The sequence below is a fragment of the Camelus bactrianus genome, chromosome 10 (assembly GCF_048773025.1).
Source record: "Camelus bactrianus isolate YW-2024 breed Bactrian camel chromosome 10, ASM4877302v1, whole genome shotgun sequence".
Classification (NCBI taxonomy): Eukaryota; Metazoa; Chordata; class Mammalia; order Artiodactyla; family Camelidae; genus Camelus; species Camelus bactrianus.
In genome coordinates this window covers 35556197-35578797 of record NC_133548.1, presented here as the reverse complement: position 1 = coordinate 35578797, position 22601 = coordinate 35556197, and the positions used below count along the sequence as shown (strand labels likewise).

At 42.6% G+C, this 22601-nt stretch overlaps 1 protein-coding gene across 9 annotated transcripts in view; it reads right to left on the bottom strand.

Moving 5' to 3' along the window:
• SERGEF (secretion regulating guanine nucleotide exchange factor) overlaps window positions 1–22601 on the bottom strand; it is a 200615-nt gene that overhangs the window by 66202 nt on the left and 111812 nt on the right. For 8 of the 9 annotated variants that reach the window (XR_012509668.1, XR_012509669.1, XR_012509670.1 and 5 more), the window contains one exon: window positions 12148–12184. Coding sequence is in view for 6 of the 9 variants with exons in the window: in XM_010964793.2 (XP_010963095.1) it covers window positions 12148–12184 (37 nt within the window). In the remaining 3 variants the exon portion in view is untranslated. Of the gene's footprint in view, window positions 1–11154; window positions 11253–12147; window positions 12185–22601 lie in introns of all 9 variants that reach the window. The other variant, XM_074372287.1, reaches the window with a different exon arrangement.

Below are 22601 nucleotides of genomic sequence, written 5' to 3'. Positions count from 1 at the left end.
GGTCCAGAACTCTTCCCCACTATGTGGTATTATCTTCGTACTGAACGAATAAATCTATGAATGATCAAATGGGTGAACAGAATGTTGCTGAAGCCCTGCCCAGAGAGAGCACTTTGGAATGAATGGTCATAGCTGTTCTGCATTTAAGGGCTTAGGTGCACCCAAGAGGAAGAGCAGATTCCACAGAGGTGAGAGGCAGAAGGGACAGCAGCCATTGGGTAGGTGGTATTTAGGGGGACTGGTACAAGGCCTGTGGGTGCTAAGGGGTGACACTGTGAGTCTGGGCATTCACAGGGAGATACCACGGTGTCACCCAGATTCAGGAAGCTTGCTACTACCTAAGGGAAGACAGAGTAGGCTCAAGGGCCTGACTCCTTGGCCATTGTCAAAGTTGCCCCACGCCACACACGGTCCCCTGGGTACTATGGTCTAAGGGGAGACCAGGATACAGGCTGGCCTCTGCCCCTCCAGACAAGTACTACCAATACCAGCTCTGCTGCTGCTTTTTCCTGTCTTCTAAAGTGCTGCTTTATACTCTAACTAAGCCAAAGCCTGATCTCTGTAGGAGGCAGCAGATGAGGGGGAAGTGCAGACCTCAGAGTCAGCAGATGTCAGTCTGAATCCAGGGCTTTACCTCTTTGAGTCTCCATTTTCCCATCTGGAAAACAGGGAGAAGTCTTACTTGTCTACTTTCTAGCTTGCATGGTGATGACTAACTGAAATGATACAGACAAAATGCTCAAAGCGGTGCCAGCACTTAGTAGGTACCCACTACTGTCAGTTCTCTTTGATTCTATAAAAAAAAAAAACATTATCTTTAAAAAAAAAAGTGCCTTTTATCTTCTGCTGCAATTATCAACTTATGAGTGTTTTCCTAAATAACCCTTAATGCTGCCACACTGTCTATACAGTAAAGTCCATGCCCCTAGGACAGGACCACCAGAGACTCCCCAGTGTCTTGCTGGCTGACCACCTGCTCACACTTTAAAGCCTTCCTTCCCTTTGCTGGTGTTAGAGTCTCAGCACAGAACGCTCTTTATCCCTCCTCCACTCAGAAACACCCTCTGCCGTGAGGGGTTCCAAAGTTAATCCTACTTTCCTCTTCACTTCTCTTCTAATTCTTGTCACTCTCTGCTTTGTACTCATTCATTTGCTCATTCAGTATTTATTAAGTATGTATCATGTGCTAAGCTTAATTCATAGCTCTCTTTCCCATTAAATGTGAGCTCCGTAAGGTAAGACCAGTGCTGTATTCCTCTGCAGCACCCAGAATGCTACAGGGCACACTATCAGCCACTAGCAAGCTGAAGGGAGGGGATGGGGAAAACACTGTATGCAACATTCACTTGGCATTTAACAAATATACGAAGCACCTAATGCATGCAGGGCAAGTGTAGATGGTGTGGGTCTATTAAGAAGTACGACACAGTTTGTGACCATGAGGACAGACTTGAGAGGTGAAGCGGGCTTTAGAAATATTTCCCAGATGAGGATCCTGAGCCCCAGAGAGGGAGAGTACCTGCCCAGGGTCACACAGAGAGTTAGCAGCAGATGGAGCTAGGACTAGAGCTCTGCCTTTCCACTGCAGAAGGCTGTATCTGTCTTACTCTGTATTTTTCACCTGGAGTTCACTTTAGTTAGACTGACCTTTGCAGGGCCCCAGCCTTTTGAGTATCTATAAACAAGTGTAGTGGGTCACAGTTACACTTTTTGCTAGTGTAAGCAACTCTGAAAGGACCAGAGCATTGTGGCAAAACATGGTGGTCAGTCTTGTACCCAAAAAGACTGAGATGACAGGGTGAATAATTTAGCAAGTATGTGAGCCTCCTTGACAGCCCAGCACCCTCACCTGTGGTCTCATGTGGAATGACCACCATGGAGTGATACAAACATTGCTTCTTTAGGAGTAATAGTGGGGGGGAAAAATTCACTTTTACTGAGAGCTAGAAAGGCAGACCTTGTGATATGAGGTGACACCTTGAAAAAAAATGACTCAATAGAAATGATAACCAATGGTCTGTAAAAACATCTGTGTATTAATTGTGAAACATCCCTCCCAAATGCAAAAGATCTTATTACCTTTCTGGCCTGGCAGAGAGGAAATCATGGTGCCTCAAATGGCAGGTGTGATAGTGATGAGTACACCAGCTCCAGAACTGAGCGAATCAGAACCTGGGACAGAGCATCAGAAACAAGGAAACTATGCAAAAGAGGCTGCTCCGCCTCACCAGTCCCCCTCTGCTTGGTAAACAGCCCTGGAGATCACAACCACTTGGGAAAGCTCTTTGAGAACCAGCCACAAGCTCCTGTCTGAGCAACATGAGCTGGACCCCTGTTCTAGCTCCAGCTCTGCCACTGACTAGCTGGGCAATTTTCAGTTAAGTCACTGCTTCTCTATGCCTTAAGGCTACTCTGGTAGTGACAGGACCCAGGAAGGCAGCCACAAAGAGGGAATTCAATAAATAGCGTTGAGACAATTGAGTAGCCATCTGGAGAAGTAATGAATTTGAATCCACACCTGACATTGCATATCAGGATAAATTCCAAATGGATCAAAGATTTACATGTAAAATATAAAACCACAGAGTACTGGAGTAAAATACACCCTGGAGTGGGGAGGGATTCTCTAACTCAAAATCCTGAAGCCATCCAGGAAAAGGCTGATAAATTTCATCTATAGTGAAAGGAAAAGTTGCATGGTTAAGAACAGGACAAAACAGAAACATCAAAAGTAAAAACAAAAGGCAAAAATCTGGGAAAATACATTTGCAATTCAAATCACAGACAAAGGTCTGATCTCTCCAATACGTAAAGAGCTCCTAGAAATTTATTAGAAAAATATCAACAATCCAATTGCATAAAAGGACCAAGGATACTGTGCTAGACAGAACAATGGCCTCTCAAAGCCCTAGTTTTTGGAACCTGTAAATGTGATGTTACCTGGCAATGGAGAACTGAGAGAGCAGATGATATTAAATTTGCTGGTTAGCTGACCTTAAAATAGGGAGATCATGCTGGATTATCTGTGTGGGCCCATGTAATCACAAAGCTTCTTAAATGTGGAAGAGGGAGGCAGAGGAGTCAGGATCAGAATGATGTGAAGTGAGAGGCTCCCCAAGTCTTGACGGGTTTAAATACGTAAGAGGACAAGTCAAAGAATGCAGGCAGCCCCTAAAAGCTGGAAAAGGCAAGAAAACAAAATTTCCCTTTGGCCTCCAGAACGGAATGCCACCTGCTCACATCTTGATTTTAGTCCAGTGAGACTCATTTCAGACTTCTGCCCTCAAACTCTAAGATGACATATTTGTGTTCTTTTAAGCTGCTGATTTTGTGGTAATTTGCTATAGTAGCAGTAAAAAATTAGTACAGGTATGGGAAAAAATCTTCATAAAGAAGAAATTACAAATATCCCTTGAATATACGAAAAGATGCACCACCTTCATTCATAATAATTAAAATTAGACAGAGATTAGAAAGCCCCCCACCCCAAAAAAGAGAGGAAGTTGGAGGGCTCACAATACCAGATAACAGGATTTATTATGAAGCTACACTACTCAAGACAGTGTGACACTTAACTAGCATATAAATAAAAAATAAACTAATGAAAGAAAAGAGAGAGTCCAAAAACAGATTCACACATATAATACAGTCTCTTGACTTACAACAAAGGAGCTCCCAAAATGCAAAGGGGAAAGGATGAACTTTTCAATTAATGACTCTGGAGCAATTTTTTAAAACTAATTTGAGATGGATTTTAGACTTAAACATAAAAAGCTGAATAATAAAGCTTCAAGAAGAAAACATAGGAGAATATTTTCATGACTTTGAGACAGGCGAAATGTAGAGCACAAATACTTCAAACCATTAAAGATTGATAAATTGGACTTCATTAAACTTAAGAATATCTATTTACCAAAAAATATCATTAAGAGACCAAAAGAATAAGCCACTGCCTAGGAGATGTTCACAATTCATAAATCCAACAAAGGACTTGAATCCATAAGATAAAGGATTCCTACAAATCATTAAGAGAAACAGGCAAAACCTACTTTAAAACAATGGGCAAAATCTTTGCACTGGACAAAAGAACTGGCCCAACTGGCCTATAAGCATATGAAAACATGCTCCAAATCACTGGTTATCAGAGAAATGCAAATTAAAATCAGAGAGAGATTCCACACTACACATTCAGCAGAATAGCCTAAATCAGTAAGACTGAAAATACCTGGCAAGGATTTGGCTCAACTAAAATTCTCATGTGTTGCTAGTGGGAGTAAAAATTGGTACAACTACTCTGTTATACTGTTGAGCAGAATTTACTAATGTTAAACATATGACCTAGAAATCCTACTCTTAGTTATGTACCCAAGAGAAATAAATGTATATGTTCACCAAAAGGCATGTATACAAATGTACATAGCAGCTTTATTCACAGTCTTCAAACTGGAAACAACCCAAATGTTCATTAATAAATGTTCATTAAAATTTTCATTACCAAAACAGACATATAGACCAATGGAACAGAATAGAGAGCCCAGAAATGAACCCACAAACTTTTGGTCAACTCATCTTCGACAAAGGAGGCAAGAATATACAATGGAATAAAGACAATCTCTTCAGCAAATGGTGTTGGGAAAACTGGACAGCAGCACGTAAAACAATGAAGCTAGAACACTCCCTTACACCATATACAAAAATCAACTCAAAATGGATTAAAGACTTAAACATAAGACAAGATACAATAAACCTCCTAGAGGAAAACATAGGCAAAACATTATCTGACACACATTTCAAAATTTTTCTCCTAGAAGAAATAAAAGCAAGAATAAACAAATGGGACCTAATGAAACTTACAAGCTTCTGCACAGCAAAGGAAACCAGAAGTAAAACAAGAAGAAAACCTACGGAATGGGAGAAAATTTTTGCAAGTGAAACCGACAAAGGCTTGATCTCCAGAATATATAAGCAGCTCATACGACTCAACAAGAAAAAAATAAACAACACAATCCAAAAATGGGCAGAAGACCTAAACAAGCAGTTCTCCAAGGAAGACATACAAATGATCAAAAAGCACATGGAAAAATGCTCAATATCACTAATTATCAGAGAAATGCAAATCAAAACTACAATGAGGTATCACCTCACACCAGTCAGAATGGCCGTCATTCAAAAATCCACAAATGACAAATGCTGGAGAGGCTGAAGAGAAAGGGGAACCCTCCTACACTGCTGGTGGGAATGCAGTTTGGTGCAGCCACTATGGAAAACAGTGTGGAGATTCCTCAAAAGACTAGGAATAGACTTACCATATGATCCAGGAATCCCACTCCTGGGCTTGTATCCAGAAGGAAATCTACTTCAGGATGACACCTGCACCCCAATGTTCATAGCAGCATGATTTACAATAGCCAAAACATGGAAACAGCCTAAATGTCCATCAACAGGTGACTGGATAAAGAAGATGTGGTATATTTATACAATGCAATACTACTCAGCCATAAAAACCGACAACATAATGCCATTTGCAGCAACATGGATGCTCCTGGAGAATGTCATTCTAAGTGAAGTAAGCCAGAAAAAGAAAGAAAAATACCATATGAGATCGTTCATATGTGGAATCTAAAAAACAAAAACAAAAACAAACAAACAAACAAACAAAAACAAAGCGTAAATACAGGACAGAAATAGACTCACAGACAGAGAATACAGACTTGTGGTTGCCAGGGGGGTGGAGGGTGGGAAGGGATAGACTGGGATTTCAAAATTGTAGAATAGATAAACAAGATTACACTGTATAGCACAGGGAAATATACACAAGATGTTATGATAACTCAAAGAGAAAAAAATGTGACAATGAGTGTGTATATGTCCATGAATGACTGAAAAATTGTGCTGAACACTGGAATTCGACACAACATTGTAAAATGATTATAAATCAATAAAAAATGTTAAAAAATAATTAAATGGATAAGTAGGCTGTAATATAGTCCAAAGTGGAATATTACTGACCAATAAAAAGGACTATTGCTACACAAAGAATGGATGATTCTATGGACACAATGTGCTGAACAAAAGAAGCCAAACACAAAAGTGTTCACATTGTATGACACCATTTATATGAAGTTCAATAACAGGCAAAACTCATTTCTGGAAAAGAAGTCAGAACAGTGGTTACCTCTGGGGGTGGGATATTGACTGAGAAGGAGCATGAGGTAGCCATCTGGGATGCTGGAAATGTTCTGCCTCTTGTGCTGGGTGGTGGTTTCTTAAATATATATATATATATATATATATATATATATATATATATATATATATATATATATATATATATATATATACACACACACACACACACACACACACACACACACATATATGTATATATACATTTACATATATATATAAAAACTCATCAAACAAAACCCTCACAATTTGCGCACTTTACTGTTGTATACACTGCACTTCAATTTAGAAAGTAAAATAAACCAAAACCACCCTGAGTAATTTTTCACCTATTAAATTGGCAAAAATCCAAGTTTCCTAACACACTATTAGGGAGGCTGCAGAAACAGGCACTCTTATACACTGCTGGTGGAAGTGAAAAGTGGTATAATTCCTATGGAGGCCAATTTTGCAGTACCTTGCAAAATAACAAATACACTTACTCTTTGATACAATAATTTCACTTCCAGGAATTTATCCTACAACTATACTCACCCACACATGAAATAACATATATATATACAAGAGAATTCACTACATTATTAATTGTAATAAGCAAAAGAATGGAAATCACCTAAATGTCCATTAACAGGACACTGGTTAAATAAATCATGGTACATAGGTACACAGAAATATTATGTAGCTGTAATAATGAACTAGGAAGGCTTTTATACTGATACAGAAAGATCTCCCAGATAAATCATTGAAAGAAAAAATCAGACACAAAAAAGCAGTCACAGTATACTACCATTTATGTAAAAGGGGGGGATAAAAATATATCTTTGTATTCACTCATATATGCAAAAAGAAACTAGAAGGATACAGAAGAAACTAATAATAGCTGTACATATGGTAGAAAGGTTTTGAGCACTGGATAGACGTGAGATAAGGTAGGAGGAAGGTTCTGCATTTTAAATCTTTTTATGCTTTTTAAGTTTTGAATCATGTACATGTATTTATTATTCAAAAATTAAATAAGTAACTTTTTTTAAAGAAAAGGGACAATAGAAGGGGGAAGAAGAATCCTAAAAGGGGTGGTTTTCCAATACAATGTCATCAATTTCACGATTTTACCTAGTTATTATGTAGGGAACTGCTTAATCTGAACCAGATTACATATACTCTGGATATACCGAAGACCTTGCCAACGTGAAGGAGAAATAAATATTGAAATTAACAGATAAGATAATCTTATCTGGTGGCCTCAGAAACAGGTCACTGGCCTGCAGGAAGGCAGCAGCAGCTAGTAGATCACAGGCTCTGAAGTTAAGAGGTCCGGGTTCAAGACCTGACACACAGATTCCTCCTGGCCCTGTGACCTGGGCGGGGCAAACTGCTCAGCCTACGCTGCGGCTCCCCTCATCTAGAAAATGGGGTTAATAGTGCCAACTCATCAATTTGGTATGAGGATTAAACAGGACCATATAGATAAGGCATTACACTCTGCCCATCACACTGTGCACAGGGCTGCACAAGTTTGTCCTTGCCTCTAAACTCCCTACAAGGCCCAGGGTTTGGAAGTATCACCTCTCAGAGGAACAACCAGGGTCAAAATGAGTTAGTTCTCTCTTTTAAATTCTTACAATACCTCACCTGAGGGATCTCAGGCCACGCACGGTTAGATGCTCTGCCACACATATTACAAAGGTACAAAGGTTCAACAATTGGAAATCATCAGCGAAATGAAAAGAATAAAAAATAAAAGATCCTTGCATAGATTATAGCTCCAATTTGGTAAAAGACCTGCTTTTGCTTCGAGGAGGAGGCACTACACTTTGCTGCCAAATATCTAACCCTTTAACAATGCCTGTCTGGCAAGCGCGAGTGCTCCAGGAAAAGGCCACCAATAAAATCCCTTCCAAGGTTTGCGTGGAGCGGGAGAGAGGAAATGCAGTCAGCTCTTTTTTCTCTGCAGGAAGGGAAGGCGCATCAGGAGCGAAGGCAAACAAATTGCCCATTCAAGCCAAAATAAGCTGCTCCTGGGGGGAAGCAAAACAGCTGGAGCCAATTCAGCCAGACGCGGAGGTGAGGACCCCGAAGACAGAGCTGGGCCTGGGGAGCCTGATCTTCCAAACAAGTGGTAGCCACATGCCTTCATGCCACTTCTGCTGACCTCAGCCTATGTCCATGCATGGGAGCCAGCCAGCTTCGTCAGATGGGGAGGGAAATCCTGGTGAAAAGGAAGTAAGGGAGGGAGGGAAGGAGGAAGGAATAGAGGGAGGGAGGAAGGGAATCAGTGAACCTGCCAAGTGACAAGCACCCGCTGAGCACCTACTCTGTGGAGGGCACTGCTCTGGCACCCGACGTACCTGTGCCATTTGGAAGAACAACATTTAGGGGTGGGTACTGTGATGAGAAGGCAGGCTTAGTGAAGAGGAGACTGTACAAGGCACACAGTTAGAGTGGCCAGGCCAGGCATGGCCGATGGCTTCAGCTCTTCCTTCCTGTCACTTGAGCTTCTCTAAGCCCAGCTCCAGCCATTCTTCTCTCTAAAAGGAACTTGCACTGTCTCATCACCCTCTCCCTGATGGCAAACACAGAACAGGTCAAGAGAAACTTCACTGAAAACTAATGAAAGAGCCAAACCAAATTGCAAAAGAAGAGGGGAAAAAGAAATCCAGAAGCAAAAGAAGTAGTAAAGTTGAATTATTGTGGTCCCCTAAGAAACCGGAAACATACCTGCTGTGGGGCTTCCCTCAGGCTGGAACATGCTGGTCCCGAGTCGCTGTCTGGACAATCCTGATCTGGAATGAATCTGGGCTGGCACTATTTCCAGGGCTGTTGGGATTTTCAGATCCCTCGATTGGGGTACCCAGGCCCCAGTTTTCAAATCCATTCCAGATATGCTGAGATCCTGCCCCAGACCCTGATATCCTGGGTTGGGGAGACATTTCTCTCTCCAGCTTCTGAGATTTCCACCCTGAGCCTCAGCCTTCCTATGGTCATCCTACAATACCTTCCTTCCTTGAGATCTTAATATATAACAACAACAACAACAACAACAACAACAACAGCAGCAGCAGCAGCAGCAGCTAACATTTACTGAGCCTTTACTTTAGTGCCAGGCAACATTTTGCGTAACAACCCTATGAGGTCAATAATATGATCTTTCAGATGAGGCGATCAAGACACAGAGAGGTTAAGCAATTTATACAAGGTTACACAGCTCATAGGCAGAGGAGCCAGGATTGGAATCCAGACAATATGACCCCAGTGCCTGTGCTCTTCTTAACCACTACCCATACTGCCTCGGATGCGAGGAAAAGAGAGAGTCGAAAGAGCAGTCTTGGAAGTCAGGCTCACAGTTTTCTTCTCTATTAAGCGGGTACAACAAATAACATTTTGTGGAGTTGTGTCCATTCTAAGACAGAGTAGGTCCTGAATTATGTACTTTCACCCTTCTCTTCCCCTTCCTTTCCAGTTTGATCTGCCTGTTGCACATTCATTAGACATTAAGGCCGCTTCTACCCTTGAGCGAAGTTTGGCTTCTTTATTCTGTGTTCTAGTCTATTCTGTATCTATTCTGTGCCTATCACATGTGTGACCCAGCACGGGGCATTGAAGGGCTGGGATCTCAGGGATGAGACTGAGGGCAGGGAAATCCACCTAAAGTAGGCAAGGGCAGAAGGGCGGAGGGGAGGAGCCAGCTGTGAGAACCAGGCTTTCAGCAGTGGGAACTCTCCTCCTCCAGCTTGTCCCCCTTTTGCGGGCCTCCCGCCCTGGGCAGCAGGAGGCTTCTGGTCACTTCCTGCTGCACAGCTTGCACCCTGCAGGGTGCCCACTGAGGGCCTCATCCCTCCAGTGGCAAGGAGCCTCTGCTCCCATCAGGTGGACGTGTCCAGAACCCCCTGCCTGGGCCCACCTTTTCTGACTCTGGAACATTCATTCAACAGATTGTGAGCCAGGTCGCATACACTGGGGACAAAGTGGAAAATAACAGGTCCGGCCTTGAGGAATTCACCATGCCCTGCTCCCCCACCGCCTCTGCTGTTTTCCTCTCCTGGGTAATGCTGGACACACCTTTCCAGAATGTTATCATTTCTCTCTCCCAACCAAGAATTACTTCACCAGAACAGTTACACTAACAAGCGATTCTCTCCTCTCCCCACACGGACCAAGAGAAATGAAAAAGAAATGGAATTATTAATTAATTTCTTACATATCCCCTGTATAGTACCAGATATTTCACAGACAATACCTTCTCTAATCCCCACAACAACAATCCTGCGAGGTGGAATGATGCCCCTTACACAGCTGAGGGAAAAAAGGAAGCTCACACAGCAACGGCTCCGGTTTGAACCCAGGCTCTCTGCCTGCAGAATCTATGCTCCTTCTACAGTCCTATCAGCCCAGCCTGCCCCACTGCTGGCTCTGTCCCCCTCTTTCAACTGGATTTGTTCTTTCACGTATTTAGGTTCCCTGCAATGTTCATCTTTGTGCTGGTTCCAGAGGCAGCCAACCTCTCTCCCAGTCCGGTGACAGCAGCAGCAGCAACATCCTAGGCACCGCCTGAGTCTTTGATTAGCCTGTCTTAATTACACACAGGCTGGAGCAGTTCCGGTATACACTATCTGGTACCACTGCAGAGCGTGCAGGTTTGCTGTTACGTTTTCTTGCTCCCTCTCTGACTCCAGTCCCTTGGGCTCCCCACCCTCTCTGCTGGCTGGCAGCCTGCTTCCTCTGCTGTCCTTGGTTCTGCCTCCTTGCACATCACTTTCAGGCCTGCAAAGCAGTGCTTCAAACTGCTGCCACCCCAGGCAGCTGAGCCAGCCTAGCTTAATTCAGAAAACATTGCCTGAGTCTCTGCTGAGTGCCAGGCAGCGTGCTGGGTGCTGCAAATAAGCAGCAAACAAAAGGAAAACACAGGGGTTTCAGAAGCTGAGAGTCAGAGGCTGGGAGAGAGAAGTACACAGAACAGATATCACCTACCCAAGGCAGACAGTGATCTGGTTGTAACAGAGTCCTAAAGTATCAGAGCTGAAGGGAACCTTGGTCTTCAGTTGTAACCCATTTCACAGATGGGGGACCTAAAGCCCAAAGGAGGGCAATTATTGGAACTAATGGCATCAGATAATAGGAACTAACACTTCTAAAACCCTTACCAGGAGCTAAGTTTTATTCCAAGTGCTTTACATATATTAAATCCTTTAATCCTCACAACAACCCCAACAACCCTGTGAGGGAGGCACTATTGCCCTCCTTAGTTTAAAAATGAGAAAAATGAGGCATTGAGAGGTAAGCATCTTGTCTAAGTTCACATAGCTAGTAAGCAGAAGCCTGCAGTGAACTCTGTCAGTTCTTCACTGTGGTCTCTTTTACATCTGTGAGATGGAGACTGAGTGTAGTAATGAGAAGGCTTCTCGAAGGAGTTACACACCAGCCTGATGATAAAAACAGTGAACCTGGGTTATCCAGAGTCAACTAAGAGTAAGCCTCAATTAGTCAGAGGCTTGGCTTCAACTGGGAGTTCCCAAGTGCTGTGAAGCACACGGCAGTGAGGGCAGTGAGCTGAGTCCCCCATCTCCAAGGAAAGAGCCGAGCAAGAGGGAAGAACTAAGTGCAAAGGATTTATTCAAGAACCAAGAGCAGCCCAATCCTCTTCCCCTTTTATGTCTGGCTTTCTACACATGATGCCTCCAGCCTCTAAGATCTTTAATATCCCCAAATGCCATTTCTAAGGCAGGGAGGCCAGCTCAGATACCTTAAAAAGATGCTAGATGATGTGAATAGAAATTTTTAGAAAAGGGGCTTTTAGCAAATCCTTGGTCAACCAAAGACTCCCATTTCCCAGAATCTCCCCCAGTGCACACACACACGTACTCACCCACGCAAGCACCCTGGCCTTTGGTTAACCAAGAGTCTTCTCCAATTCTGCCCACAAGTTTCAGAATAAACACAGTTATCAGTATAATAGTTACTTACCCATTACTGCCAGATTATGCTCTGAGCCACAAGAGACCTGTAAGAAGAAAGAAAGAAAGTTATATTAGACAAAGAAAATGTATTTCTTTCAGCCATTATATTTTATAATCAGAGTTACTTTTAATGATACAACACCCATTTTGAGGGGAAATTTAAGGAAGTAAGTAGGGGGGGCACCATGTACAAAAGTTAAGACTATAATTACAACACAGTCACAACTACATAAAAATAAGTGAAAACTACAACATTGAATAGAAATACAATAAGATGTTAAAGTATTTGTCTTTAGGCAGGAGACTGTGAGTGATTTTTAAAAATCTTTTCTTCTTTCTACTTTTTTTGTATTTTTCAAACTTTCTATAATGAGCATGTGTTACTATAAAAATGGAAATATGAGGCAATACAGATGACAGCTTTCAAAAACTGAGCTAAACAGTCCACCTCTCTCCTCTAGACTAATAAAATGAGCAAAGAATTCAGTAGAAACAGACTTGCCTCAGGAAAAATGCTTGACTTCTCCTCATCTGCTCACTTCCTTTCAACTTCCAGCCACACAAACTATCTGCAGCCCTTTGAACACATGTTCTCATACCTCCGGGCCTTTGCACATGCTGTTTCTCTGCTTGGAATGCCCTCCCTTCAACTGCCTACCTAGAAAACTTCTATTCATCCTTTAAAGGTTCAGAGCATCCACTGAGAGCCCCTTGCTGTAGCTTCTAGGCAGACCCAAGCATTCTTTCCATTATGCGACTTACATGTACCCACTGCAGCAATTATCTGGTTGTCGTTTACATTTGTTCCTGCCTCCTCACTAGACTGTGTGTCTTGAGAACAGGGCTGAGTCTCATTCCCCTCTACATTATACAAGTGGACTGTACAAGGCCTGGGGCTCAGTTAATACCTGTTGAATGAAAGTATGAATGAAAGAACAAGGTACATAAAGAACAAATACCTCACACATAAAAGATAATGATTTGGGTTCTGAATCCAGTGTTTGCACCTAGTGAGAGATACTTCTTGCCTTTTAGTCTCTGCATGTCCCAAAGGCTACCAGGAGGAAGTGACTGGGAATATAAAAGCATAAATGGTTCCCCAGGTATTAATTAAAAGGAATGAGAAGCATCCTGTGACCTTTATCAGGATACTCACTTTAGCTCCTGGCAAGAAGAAGGCTTCAGGTACTCATGGAATGTCAACTGGAAGAGCCCTGGGGATCATCTGGTCCAATCTTTCTATATTACGGGGAGAATACAGGCTTGGGAAGAGGAAATAACTTGCCTCAGGTGCTAGAGCAACTGTGTGTCAAAACTAAGACTAGAGCCTCTCTGATTCTGATTCTCTTACAAGTTCCTTTCTTGATGCTATAGCCTCTCACTCTTTCCCGGTGAAAACCACTTGGAAATGACATTCAAAGGTAGTTAGCACAGGCCCTGACAGTCAAGGTAACAGGCTCAAAAGGCATTTGTGCAAAGGAGGCCAAATAACACACTGGTAGGTGAAAAGGGGCAGCAAAGCTTCTGAGGCTATTTTCTTTGTAAAAGTTATGCGTCCAGGATCTCAGCTTCCACAGGGAAAAGGGTCACCCATGTTTAGGTGGATTCCCTGATAGTGTCTGGCAAAGAAGCACCTGTATATATGTTACCCCAGTAAGTATTTCCAGGGTGACTAGTGTTAGGTCCTCTGAAGCAGGCTCTGTAACTGAGTTATCTGAGGGGTACCCCCTGTGCTTCACCCAGGGCCATACACACAGCACAAGTTCATCATGTGCTTCCTGGTTATACTGAGGCTGGTTCCCTAGGATCTGTCATAAGAAGCTGCTTAGATTGAAGAATTGGGGAAAAAAAAAACTTAGATGTCTAACAATAGGAGAATTCTATGTAAATTATGGCAGAGCTATCGAATGACCTAGAAATTACTATGCAGCTTTGGAAAATGATGCTTACAATAAAGGAGAATACTCATGATATTCCATGAACCAAAAAAGCACACTGTATATGTAATATGATCTCAACTCTATAATAAAGCATGAATAAAAGACTGGAAGGAGCTATACCAAAAGGTTACTAGTGACAGACTCTGGGCTACGGGTAAGGTAGGCATTACAAGTTTGGCTTTCCCTTTGGCTTTTTCTGTGCTCCTTAAATTTTATACCCTATTTTTACAATCAGAAAAATCATCTACTAAAAATAAGAAAAATAAGTATAATGCAATTCCCATCACAGAGGAAAAAACCCTGCCTGGCTATAAAGTAAATATGCTATAAAATCTGATGTGCTCTGAACTAGTGGGGAAAAAAGATCTGAAGGAAATATAATTAAATTCTAAGGGCAGCTGCATCATGGTGGTAAGACCATAAGATTTTTTCCTTCTCTTCCATATTTTTCAAACTTTCTGTAACCGTGGTGGTAGCAGTAGTGCTGCCAGTGGTGGTGGTGGCAACAAAAGGAGCAGGAGGTAAAGTCATCATATATTGAGGACTCATATGTGCCATGTGTCACGCCAGGGCACTTTATAAACCCTATCTCACCTTACTGATCATGATCATCTTTTCAGGAAGGTTTGATTTTGCTCATTTTAGTGTGATTCACGCATATGACATAACTTTCCTAGCTAGCTAAGTGGCAGCCGCAGAACTAAACCCCAGGTCTGCCTGATCTCCAAGCTCATGTTCTGTACTGCTAGGTCACACTTTGTTTTTTAAAAAATAAAATTATTTCATTTTACAAACTGCAGGCAGAAAGGGCCTGTCTCTGACTGCCAGGGCTTACCCTGTGGCTGCGGACTGCAGAACTGACCAACCTTGAGGACCAGGGGCTTCCAGAAACAAGCCACTGATAAATGCCAGCATCAGGCAGCAGATGCTGCTGTGAATTAATGAGCGAGGCAGTGATGAATGGATTTTGTCAAGGCAGAATAGCGCTTGAAGCTCAGAGCTCCCCACTGCTTCTTGCTGTCTGCACTGGCACAGAGGCCAGGAGACTGAAATCTCCTGGCCACAAAATCCCAGTGCTGCACTCCTTCAACAAGATTGTATCAATGACCATTTGCTTCATATTGCCTCTGTCAGCATCCACCCACTGCCCAGCTTTCTAGAAGACTCTGTTAACAATGGCAGTGTGCCCAGGAGAAAGAGATTTAGAGCCAGGAAGCTAGGTGAGTCCTAGGTCCTCTGCTTTCTGACTCTGATACAGAACTGCTACAGGACAAACGAGACAACGCATCCCCTCACAGCCATGTGTCTCACCTTCCTTACGTATAAATCACATCATGCCCCTACAGAAAATCGTTCACAGGATCCCAGTGGTGGTAGGGCAAAGTCTAAATACTTAGTATGGTTTACAAGGCCTTCACAAGGCCCTCTGCTACTCATGAACCCTCAACCCCGGATAACATATTTCCTTTCATCCACTGACACTACGTTACACATTCTTTAAGAATATCATGTGATTTCAGGCTTTTACGTGTGCTACTCTCCTTGACTTGACTTCCCTTTCTCCCACTGTCCACCTAGCAAAGTCCTGTAAGACTGCTCAGACATCAGCAGTAAACCCTCCCTGACTTCTCAAAGCAGAACCAGCTGCTCCACCCAGGTGACTCCCACAGCACTACACATCATGGCCTCTACCACACGTGAGATGTCTGTTTATGAACCATGCCGGTGTTAAGTATCCCTGTCTCACAGACATCCATCCAGCAGGTGCCTGCCCAGCAATGTCTCCGCTACACAGCCCAAGTAAAGGGCATGAAGGGGCCCAGACAAAGATAAGAACCCAGAGAAGTTAGATGGTCCCAACACAAGTGTGAGTAGTGGCGTGGCCACTCCGGCCCAACTGGAGACAGGCACTGAGATGCACAGTGAGGGCAGGGAGGGAAGAATATACACTTCAAATAAGAACAGAGCATAGAGATGATGGGGTATCAAAAGCACAGGATTGTTCCCAAAACCCTAGCACAACAAAGCACAGTGGACCAGCAACAGAGTTCAGTCCTAGGAGGCTGAGTCCCACTATAGAGAAAATAGGTTCCAGCTTGCTAGTTGGGGCCTTCAGGAGATGGGGCGCACACCTCCTCAAGGGTGAGGGGTGGGAGACAAAGGTGGATGTAGAAAGTTGTCCTGACTTAGTGCTCCTCAAACAATAGAGGGGTCTGCTCTATTCAGGCAACTCTGCCTGAGGAGGCAGAGCTGCTGCAGAAAATAATTTCCAGAATCCCAACCACCACAGGGACAAGATCACCCTTCCTGCCAAGCTAGACTCCTCACTTCTTGTGTAGGGGAGCTGCAGTTCCCCTTGGGGCTGGATCCCCCTAAATGCAGTTGGACAGGGATGAGCTGGGGCAAGAATCTACTGGTAGCAGATGCTCAACAAAAATATTATGAATGCATTAATGGGTTAAATGAACGAGTAACTAAATGAATAAGCAAAAATTAGATTAATGTGAAAATATTTGTCAAATGTTGAATGTGAGCACTTTAGCTCCCAGCAGCTGTACAGCTGTACCACTTCTAAAAACAGCTGACTGGCCCTTATGGAGTGCTTATGACCAGGTACCTGGCAAAATGCTTTGCCTGTATTATTTCATTTAAACTTATACCAAACCTAAGATTCTTTTGTTGCAACCTCTTGGAGTTCAGAGAGGTAAGGTAACTTGCCCAGTGTCTTAAAATTAGTGGAGGTGCAGCGGTCTGTGACCACCCAGGTTCAACCTTTCTGTCTTCTTAGCTGTCTAAACCCTTCCTATACCCATACAGGATGGAAATAAACTGCCACCCAGCTCCTTACATCTGGCAACCCTGTGCCAATATCAAGGGATCTTATGCTTGGAAAGCCCCAGAATTACAAGGCTCAAACATCTTCCTGGGGCTAGGAATACCCACTTCTGGATTGATCAAGGTCTGTTCCAGGGCTTTTTCTTGGGGGACACGGTTGTAAAATGGCAACAAAGATTTGTCCTCTGCCATCGCCGTGGAAGTTATAACCTCACGGGGAATTCCACCAAATTGCCCAACTGTGCACACTCTGATGGGGAAACCAGTCAGGGAAAACAGAGTAGGGTGGGGTGCGATGAAGACTTGGGGGAAGAAACACTAAAATTCCAAGGAAAAGAAGCCGGCAGAGGCCACTACCCAAGGCTGGTCCCCATCACCAGCCAAGGATCACCCTCAGCTTCCTCCTAGCAGCCCGGTGGCATCCCAGGGACCATCCCAGCTCGCAGCAGCCTGAAGGGCCTACTGATTGGTTCCGTCTCACGCCAATGGGCTGGGGCGCCTGCCGATGCTGATGCTATGACAACGAGGCGCATGTGGCGGCACGTGACGGCGGGGTGGGGGCCGCCATTCAGTACGACGGGACTCTGGAGAGGGAGGGCTTCCCGCTGCACAGCCTAGGGTCTTAGCCTCAGGGCCCGTCCTCCGCCAGCGCCGCCAGGGGGAGAAGCAGACCGGGGAGCAGCTCCAGAAGGGCAGCCTCCCGCCGGCGGCCGGCCGGGGTTAACAGGGAAGGGAACCGGCGCTTCAGTGCAGCCTTTGCTAAACTCTGCCCAAACCCAGTTGCCATCTGCGGAGAACCCTGGGGAGACAAACCAGAATTTCGGAAACTGTTAGAAAAGCAGGCTGGGAGGCTGGGCATGTTTTACAGCAAACTTTAGTCCTGTCAGCCAACGGAGTTTTACCCCTAGGCTCAGAAATAGCCTCAAAGGAGGTCATGGTGACAGCAGAGAGGCAGCACAGTGGCTTGCTTCCTTAAGAACCTAGCCTTGCAAAGATAACCTTAACTCCCTTTGTGAGGGCTTCAGTTTTTGACTGAAGCCTAGATGTGAAAGGAGGACAAAAAATGAGACCTTTGGGTCCAGAGGCTCCATCTTGTCCTCCATCTCAAAGTCCAATGGGGAAGAACCCATCCTCCCTGTAAAGCCTATTCTTTTATTCTTTTCTTTTTTCCTTCCTTCCTCCCTCCCTCCCTTCCTTGTTTTCTTTTTCTCTTTTTCTTTCCTTCCTTCATTCCTTCCTTCCTCAAATTCTATATCTAAGAAAGTGAGTCTTTAGCTAGGTTCCACTACATTCTTAAATGGAGAGGTTGGGATGGGGAGGAAAAGAGCTAAAATTTGGTTAAGTGCCTGACATCCAGGCACATGACATGGAATTTCACTTTACCTGCAAGGCTGCATCCTCACAGCTAATCTGAGAAGTGGGAATCTGTCTTTCTACTCAACAGGTCAGCAAACACACCCAGAGAAGTTAAATCATTGGTCCCATGTCACACTGGGCTGTACACCCAGGTTGGTCTTGATCCAAAGCCTGCGAGCTTAACCATTACACCTACTGACCCTCCTCTTCTGATACTGGTACCAGACTGCCCCAGTCACTAAGGCTCAAACTCTCAAGTTACTGATAGTTCTCTGACTCTTTTATCTCCCTCTTACTCTATCTCAAAGGCCTGTTAATTCTGCTTTTCAATGTCTTGATTTTTCAGGTGCTACCATCTTGGTTCAGTTCCTTACACTCCTTTTAAAGGCTACCTAAATGACTTTAAGCTTTCTTCTCTCCATCCTGTAGTGATCTGGTTTAAAAATAATTTTTAAATACCAAAAAAAATTTTTTTAATGGTCTCAAAGCTTCCTAACTTCCTACCACACTTGATCTCTCACCCCTTTCCTACATAAACCCACTAGCCCAGCAACACAAGTCTCTTCTCTGACCCTGGAAAATCTGTTTTCCCTCTTTTGCACCATTGTCTCTTTTCCATTCTATTCTAAACCTTACCAATCTTATAAGGTCCAGTTCAAAACCCACTGCCTTCAGGAAGCCTCCCAGATCATCTCAGCCCCTAGGAGAACTGCCTTCTCTCAAATCCTTCCACTCGCTTTGGCTAAAGTTTGCTTTTGTTGCGTCTCCCCATGCAGTGTGGGGTAGTGAGAAGAGCTCTAGTTAGAGAATCAGAAGACCTGGATTTGAGTCCTTGCCCTGACACTTCCTGGTCATGTGACCTTGGGCAAATCTCTTCACCTCTCTGGACTTCAATTCCCTCATCTTTAAAACTGGATAATAACACTCAAGCATATCTTATACATCCTAAAACCCTTTCACACCGCACCCTCAAATTCTACAGAATAAAATTCACTTTGAGCTTGACCTTGTTCCACAGACACATTTCCACAACATATAAAACATAAAATTTGGGAACATACAAAAGGAAACTATAAGTATTAGGAACTGGCATAGGTACACTGTGAACAGTTCATTTTCTTTTTCAACAGTTACTCTACTGGCAGATAAGGAGAGGGCCTGAGAAATGTCTACTGAATTAGAATATAATATATAGAGGTAAACTAGCCAGGCACTCAGGATGCTTGCTTTTTCCATAGCGCACTTCTATGGGAATTCCTTTCTCATAAGTTGCCATGTTGACACTATGTGCTCCTGTGGCCTAATTGGTATGGTTGGGTTATGGATGGATACCTACCCAAAGTGGGTTAGTGCACGGAGTGGCCATAGCCTGTGAAATGGCTTAATGTAAAAACTCGCCTGAAACAGGTTGTAGGGCATGAGTGCTTTAGTCTAGTTGGTAACTGGAGCAGTAGCTGGAAGAAACAGACCCAGAAAAGGTTAAGATGAGGAGGAGCTACAGGCAGAAGAGTCAGAAGCAGCAGGAACAAACTAGAGAAGAGAAGCCAAGTCACTGGAATGTGAGATTTCTAGATCTTATTGCTGACGGTGCAAAGTCTAAATTTCTGAGCTGCCTTGTGTTCTAACTGACCTTCCAGTTGTTCTTTTATAAGGCATTTGCTTCACCGTTTCCAGTATTTATGCCCATCCTTACAGTACTAAAGTAACCACAGAGTATCTCTGATCCTTACAGACTAAAAGTGCCTAACACAACAATGAATCTGAATTTCAGTAAAGCCAACACCAGTAAGTTACTTAAACCCTTGAGAATAGGATACAACCACGTGAGCTGAACAGCCAACCTCCAAGACGGGTAATTAACAGATTCAAGCCAGCCAAACATCCTATAGTGTGCTTCTCAAAAAAAACTGAACCTTTTCCCTAAGAGCCAAGACAGCTTGAAATTTACAAAGACTGCCAGTACGAAGCACTGGTGAGGAAGTAGAATAACTGGAAATCTCTTACTTTGCTGGCAGGAATATAAATTCAAAAACTGCTTTGAAAAACTGTTTGGCAGTATCTACTAACGGTAAATACACACACACACACACACACACACACACACGTGCCAGAAAACCCAAGTACCACAAACAAATGATTACTTACTTCCATCAAAAGACATCTACAAGAATGTTCACAGCAGCTTTATTCATAATAAAAACATAAAATTACCCAAATATTCATCATCAGTGGAATGAATATAGTGTACTATAATCAAAATACTTTATAACAATGGAAAAAAATCCCTATGCTCTTCAAAATGTAAATAAATCTTCAAGAATGATGGTGAACAAAAGAAATCTGACACAGAAGAGTAAATATTGCATGACACTATCCACATGAAGTTCAAAAGTAGGCAGACTTATTTCAAATAAAGAATATAACCATTCTGAAGGAGGAAAAAAAGAACCAATTCTAGTAACTTTTAAATGCAGTACTTTGACTAAATAAGTTCTGTTTAAAAACAAAAAGAGAAGTTAAAAAAAAAACTTTAACTCTACTTAGTGGATTATGTTTTTTCCATAGCAGTATGCATGTATCAATTATGAAAGTATTTTATATATATTTTAGGACTGCGCAAATGAAATATATTAATGTTCTTGGGAGCTAGAGTTTTCATTGTAGATGAAGAAAACAAGTATGTAATGAGGGAGGGCAAAGAGGAAACCTGTGGACATAGGGTTAGAATTAGAAGTATCAGTATGAACTCACAGTTCTATACACGTGTGCACACACATACACAGGTTGAGTTAGACCAAGATGAAATTGCCCAGAAAGAATAATACCACAGCAGCTATGAGGTCACTTGGTGCACAGATCTTGGCTTTTAAATACTGTTCAACTAAGAAATCAGAGCTCCTTGAAGAAATGGCTGACTCCAGGGTTGAGACTGGGAAAGAACAACTTGAGCCTGGAACATCTATTTGTGCCAGGAAGTAAGGAAGTGATCAAAGAATAACAGGGACATGTCAAAAGAACACAGTAGCCAGCTTGAAGGATCTCCCGCTGGCTAAATCAGGGAGAATTTGAGCATCAAAATGAATAATAATGACAATAGATTATAACTCACTGAATAAAATTAAAATTCGGAAGTACAGACTGAATAATAAATAGGGGAGGAAGGAAAGCTCTTCCTTATAGTCCAATGTAAAAATAATAGATGTAAAAGGAATAATTGAGCAAGAAAATAATTTTGCAATAGTAACTGTTAATTCAGGCAAGAACCATTAATAGATGTTAAAACTACTGGGCAAAAATATGAAGAGGAACAGGATATTTACATAGTCTTATAGTATCTCTTCACAGATTATTTCTTAATTACAAAGAAAGGATAAGTGGTAGCTTTCTAGCAGAGAAAGGAGGTAAATATCACCTTACTTAAGTGATCTAAGTTAGCATCACTGGCAATGGGATAAAGTGACATCAGGTGCCTCTTTATGTGATGCATTAAAGACACATCTCTTACTTTGTATTCCTGCTGAAAGTGCCTAAGTGAATCTATTCAAAAAGAAAAATCAGGTAGAACAAAATTGAGAGCTATTACACAAAACAACTACAAAACAACTGTCCTGTACTCTTAAAAATTATCAGTGTCATAAAAGATAAGGAAAAGCTATTCTAGATTAAAGGAAGCAAAAAGACATGACAACTAAATGCAATACAGGATCCTGGAATGAATCCTACATCAAAGTGAAAAACTGCCATGAAAGAGATCACTGAGACAACTGGAGAAATACGAAGATGCCCTGCAGATTAGATAACAGTGTTCTACCAATGTTATATTTTCAGAAAAGAGAGTGAGAGACACAAATGCACATAAATGTGGTAAAATGTTAATACACGCTGTGTCTGGGTGAAGGATCTGAAGAGTTCTTTCTATTCTTGCAGCACTTCTATAAATTTGAAATTATTTCAAAATAAAAAGTTAAAAATTTAAACAAGCAAAACTAATCACTGGTGAAAGTATAGAATAGTGGTAGTCTTGGGGTGGGTGTATCTGAGAAGAGGCATGAGGGAGGCTTGCTGGGGTGCCTAATTTGGGTGATTACACAGGTATATACAAATGTAAAAATTCATTGAGTTGAACACCTTACTGTATTTTTGCACATTTTACTGTGTTTAAGTTATACTTAACCAAAACAGACAAAAAAGAAAACAAGAAAAGTTCTACAAAGTACAGAGTATAGCCTTCCTTCCTGAATAATTCAGTCCAAAAGCCTAAGGTAGGAAGGTGGCCAGGCAGGGGAGTGGAGGATGGGAGCCCATGTGAGGCAAATTGCTCGGCAGGGAT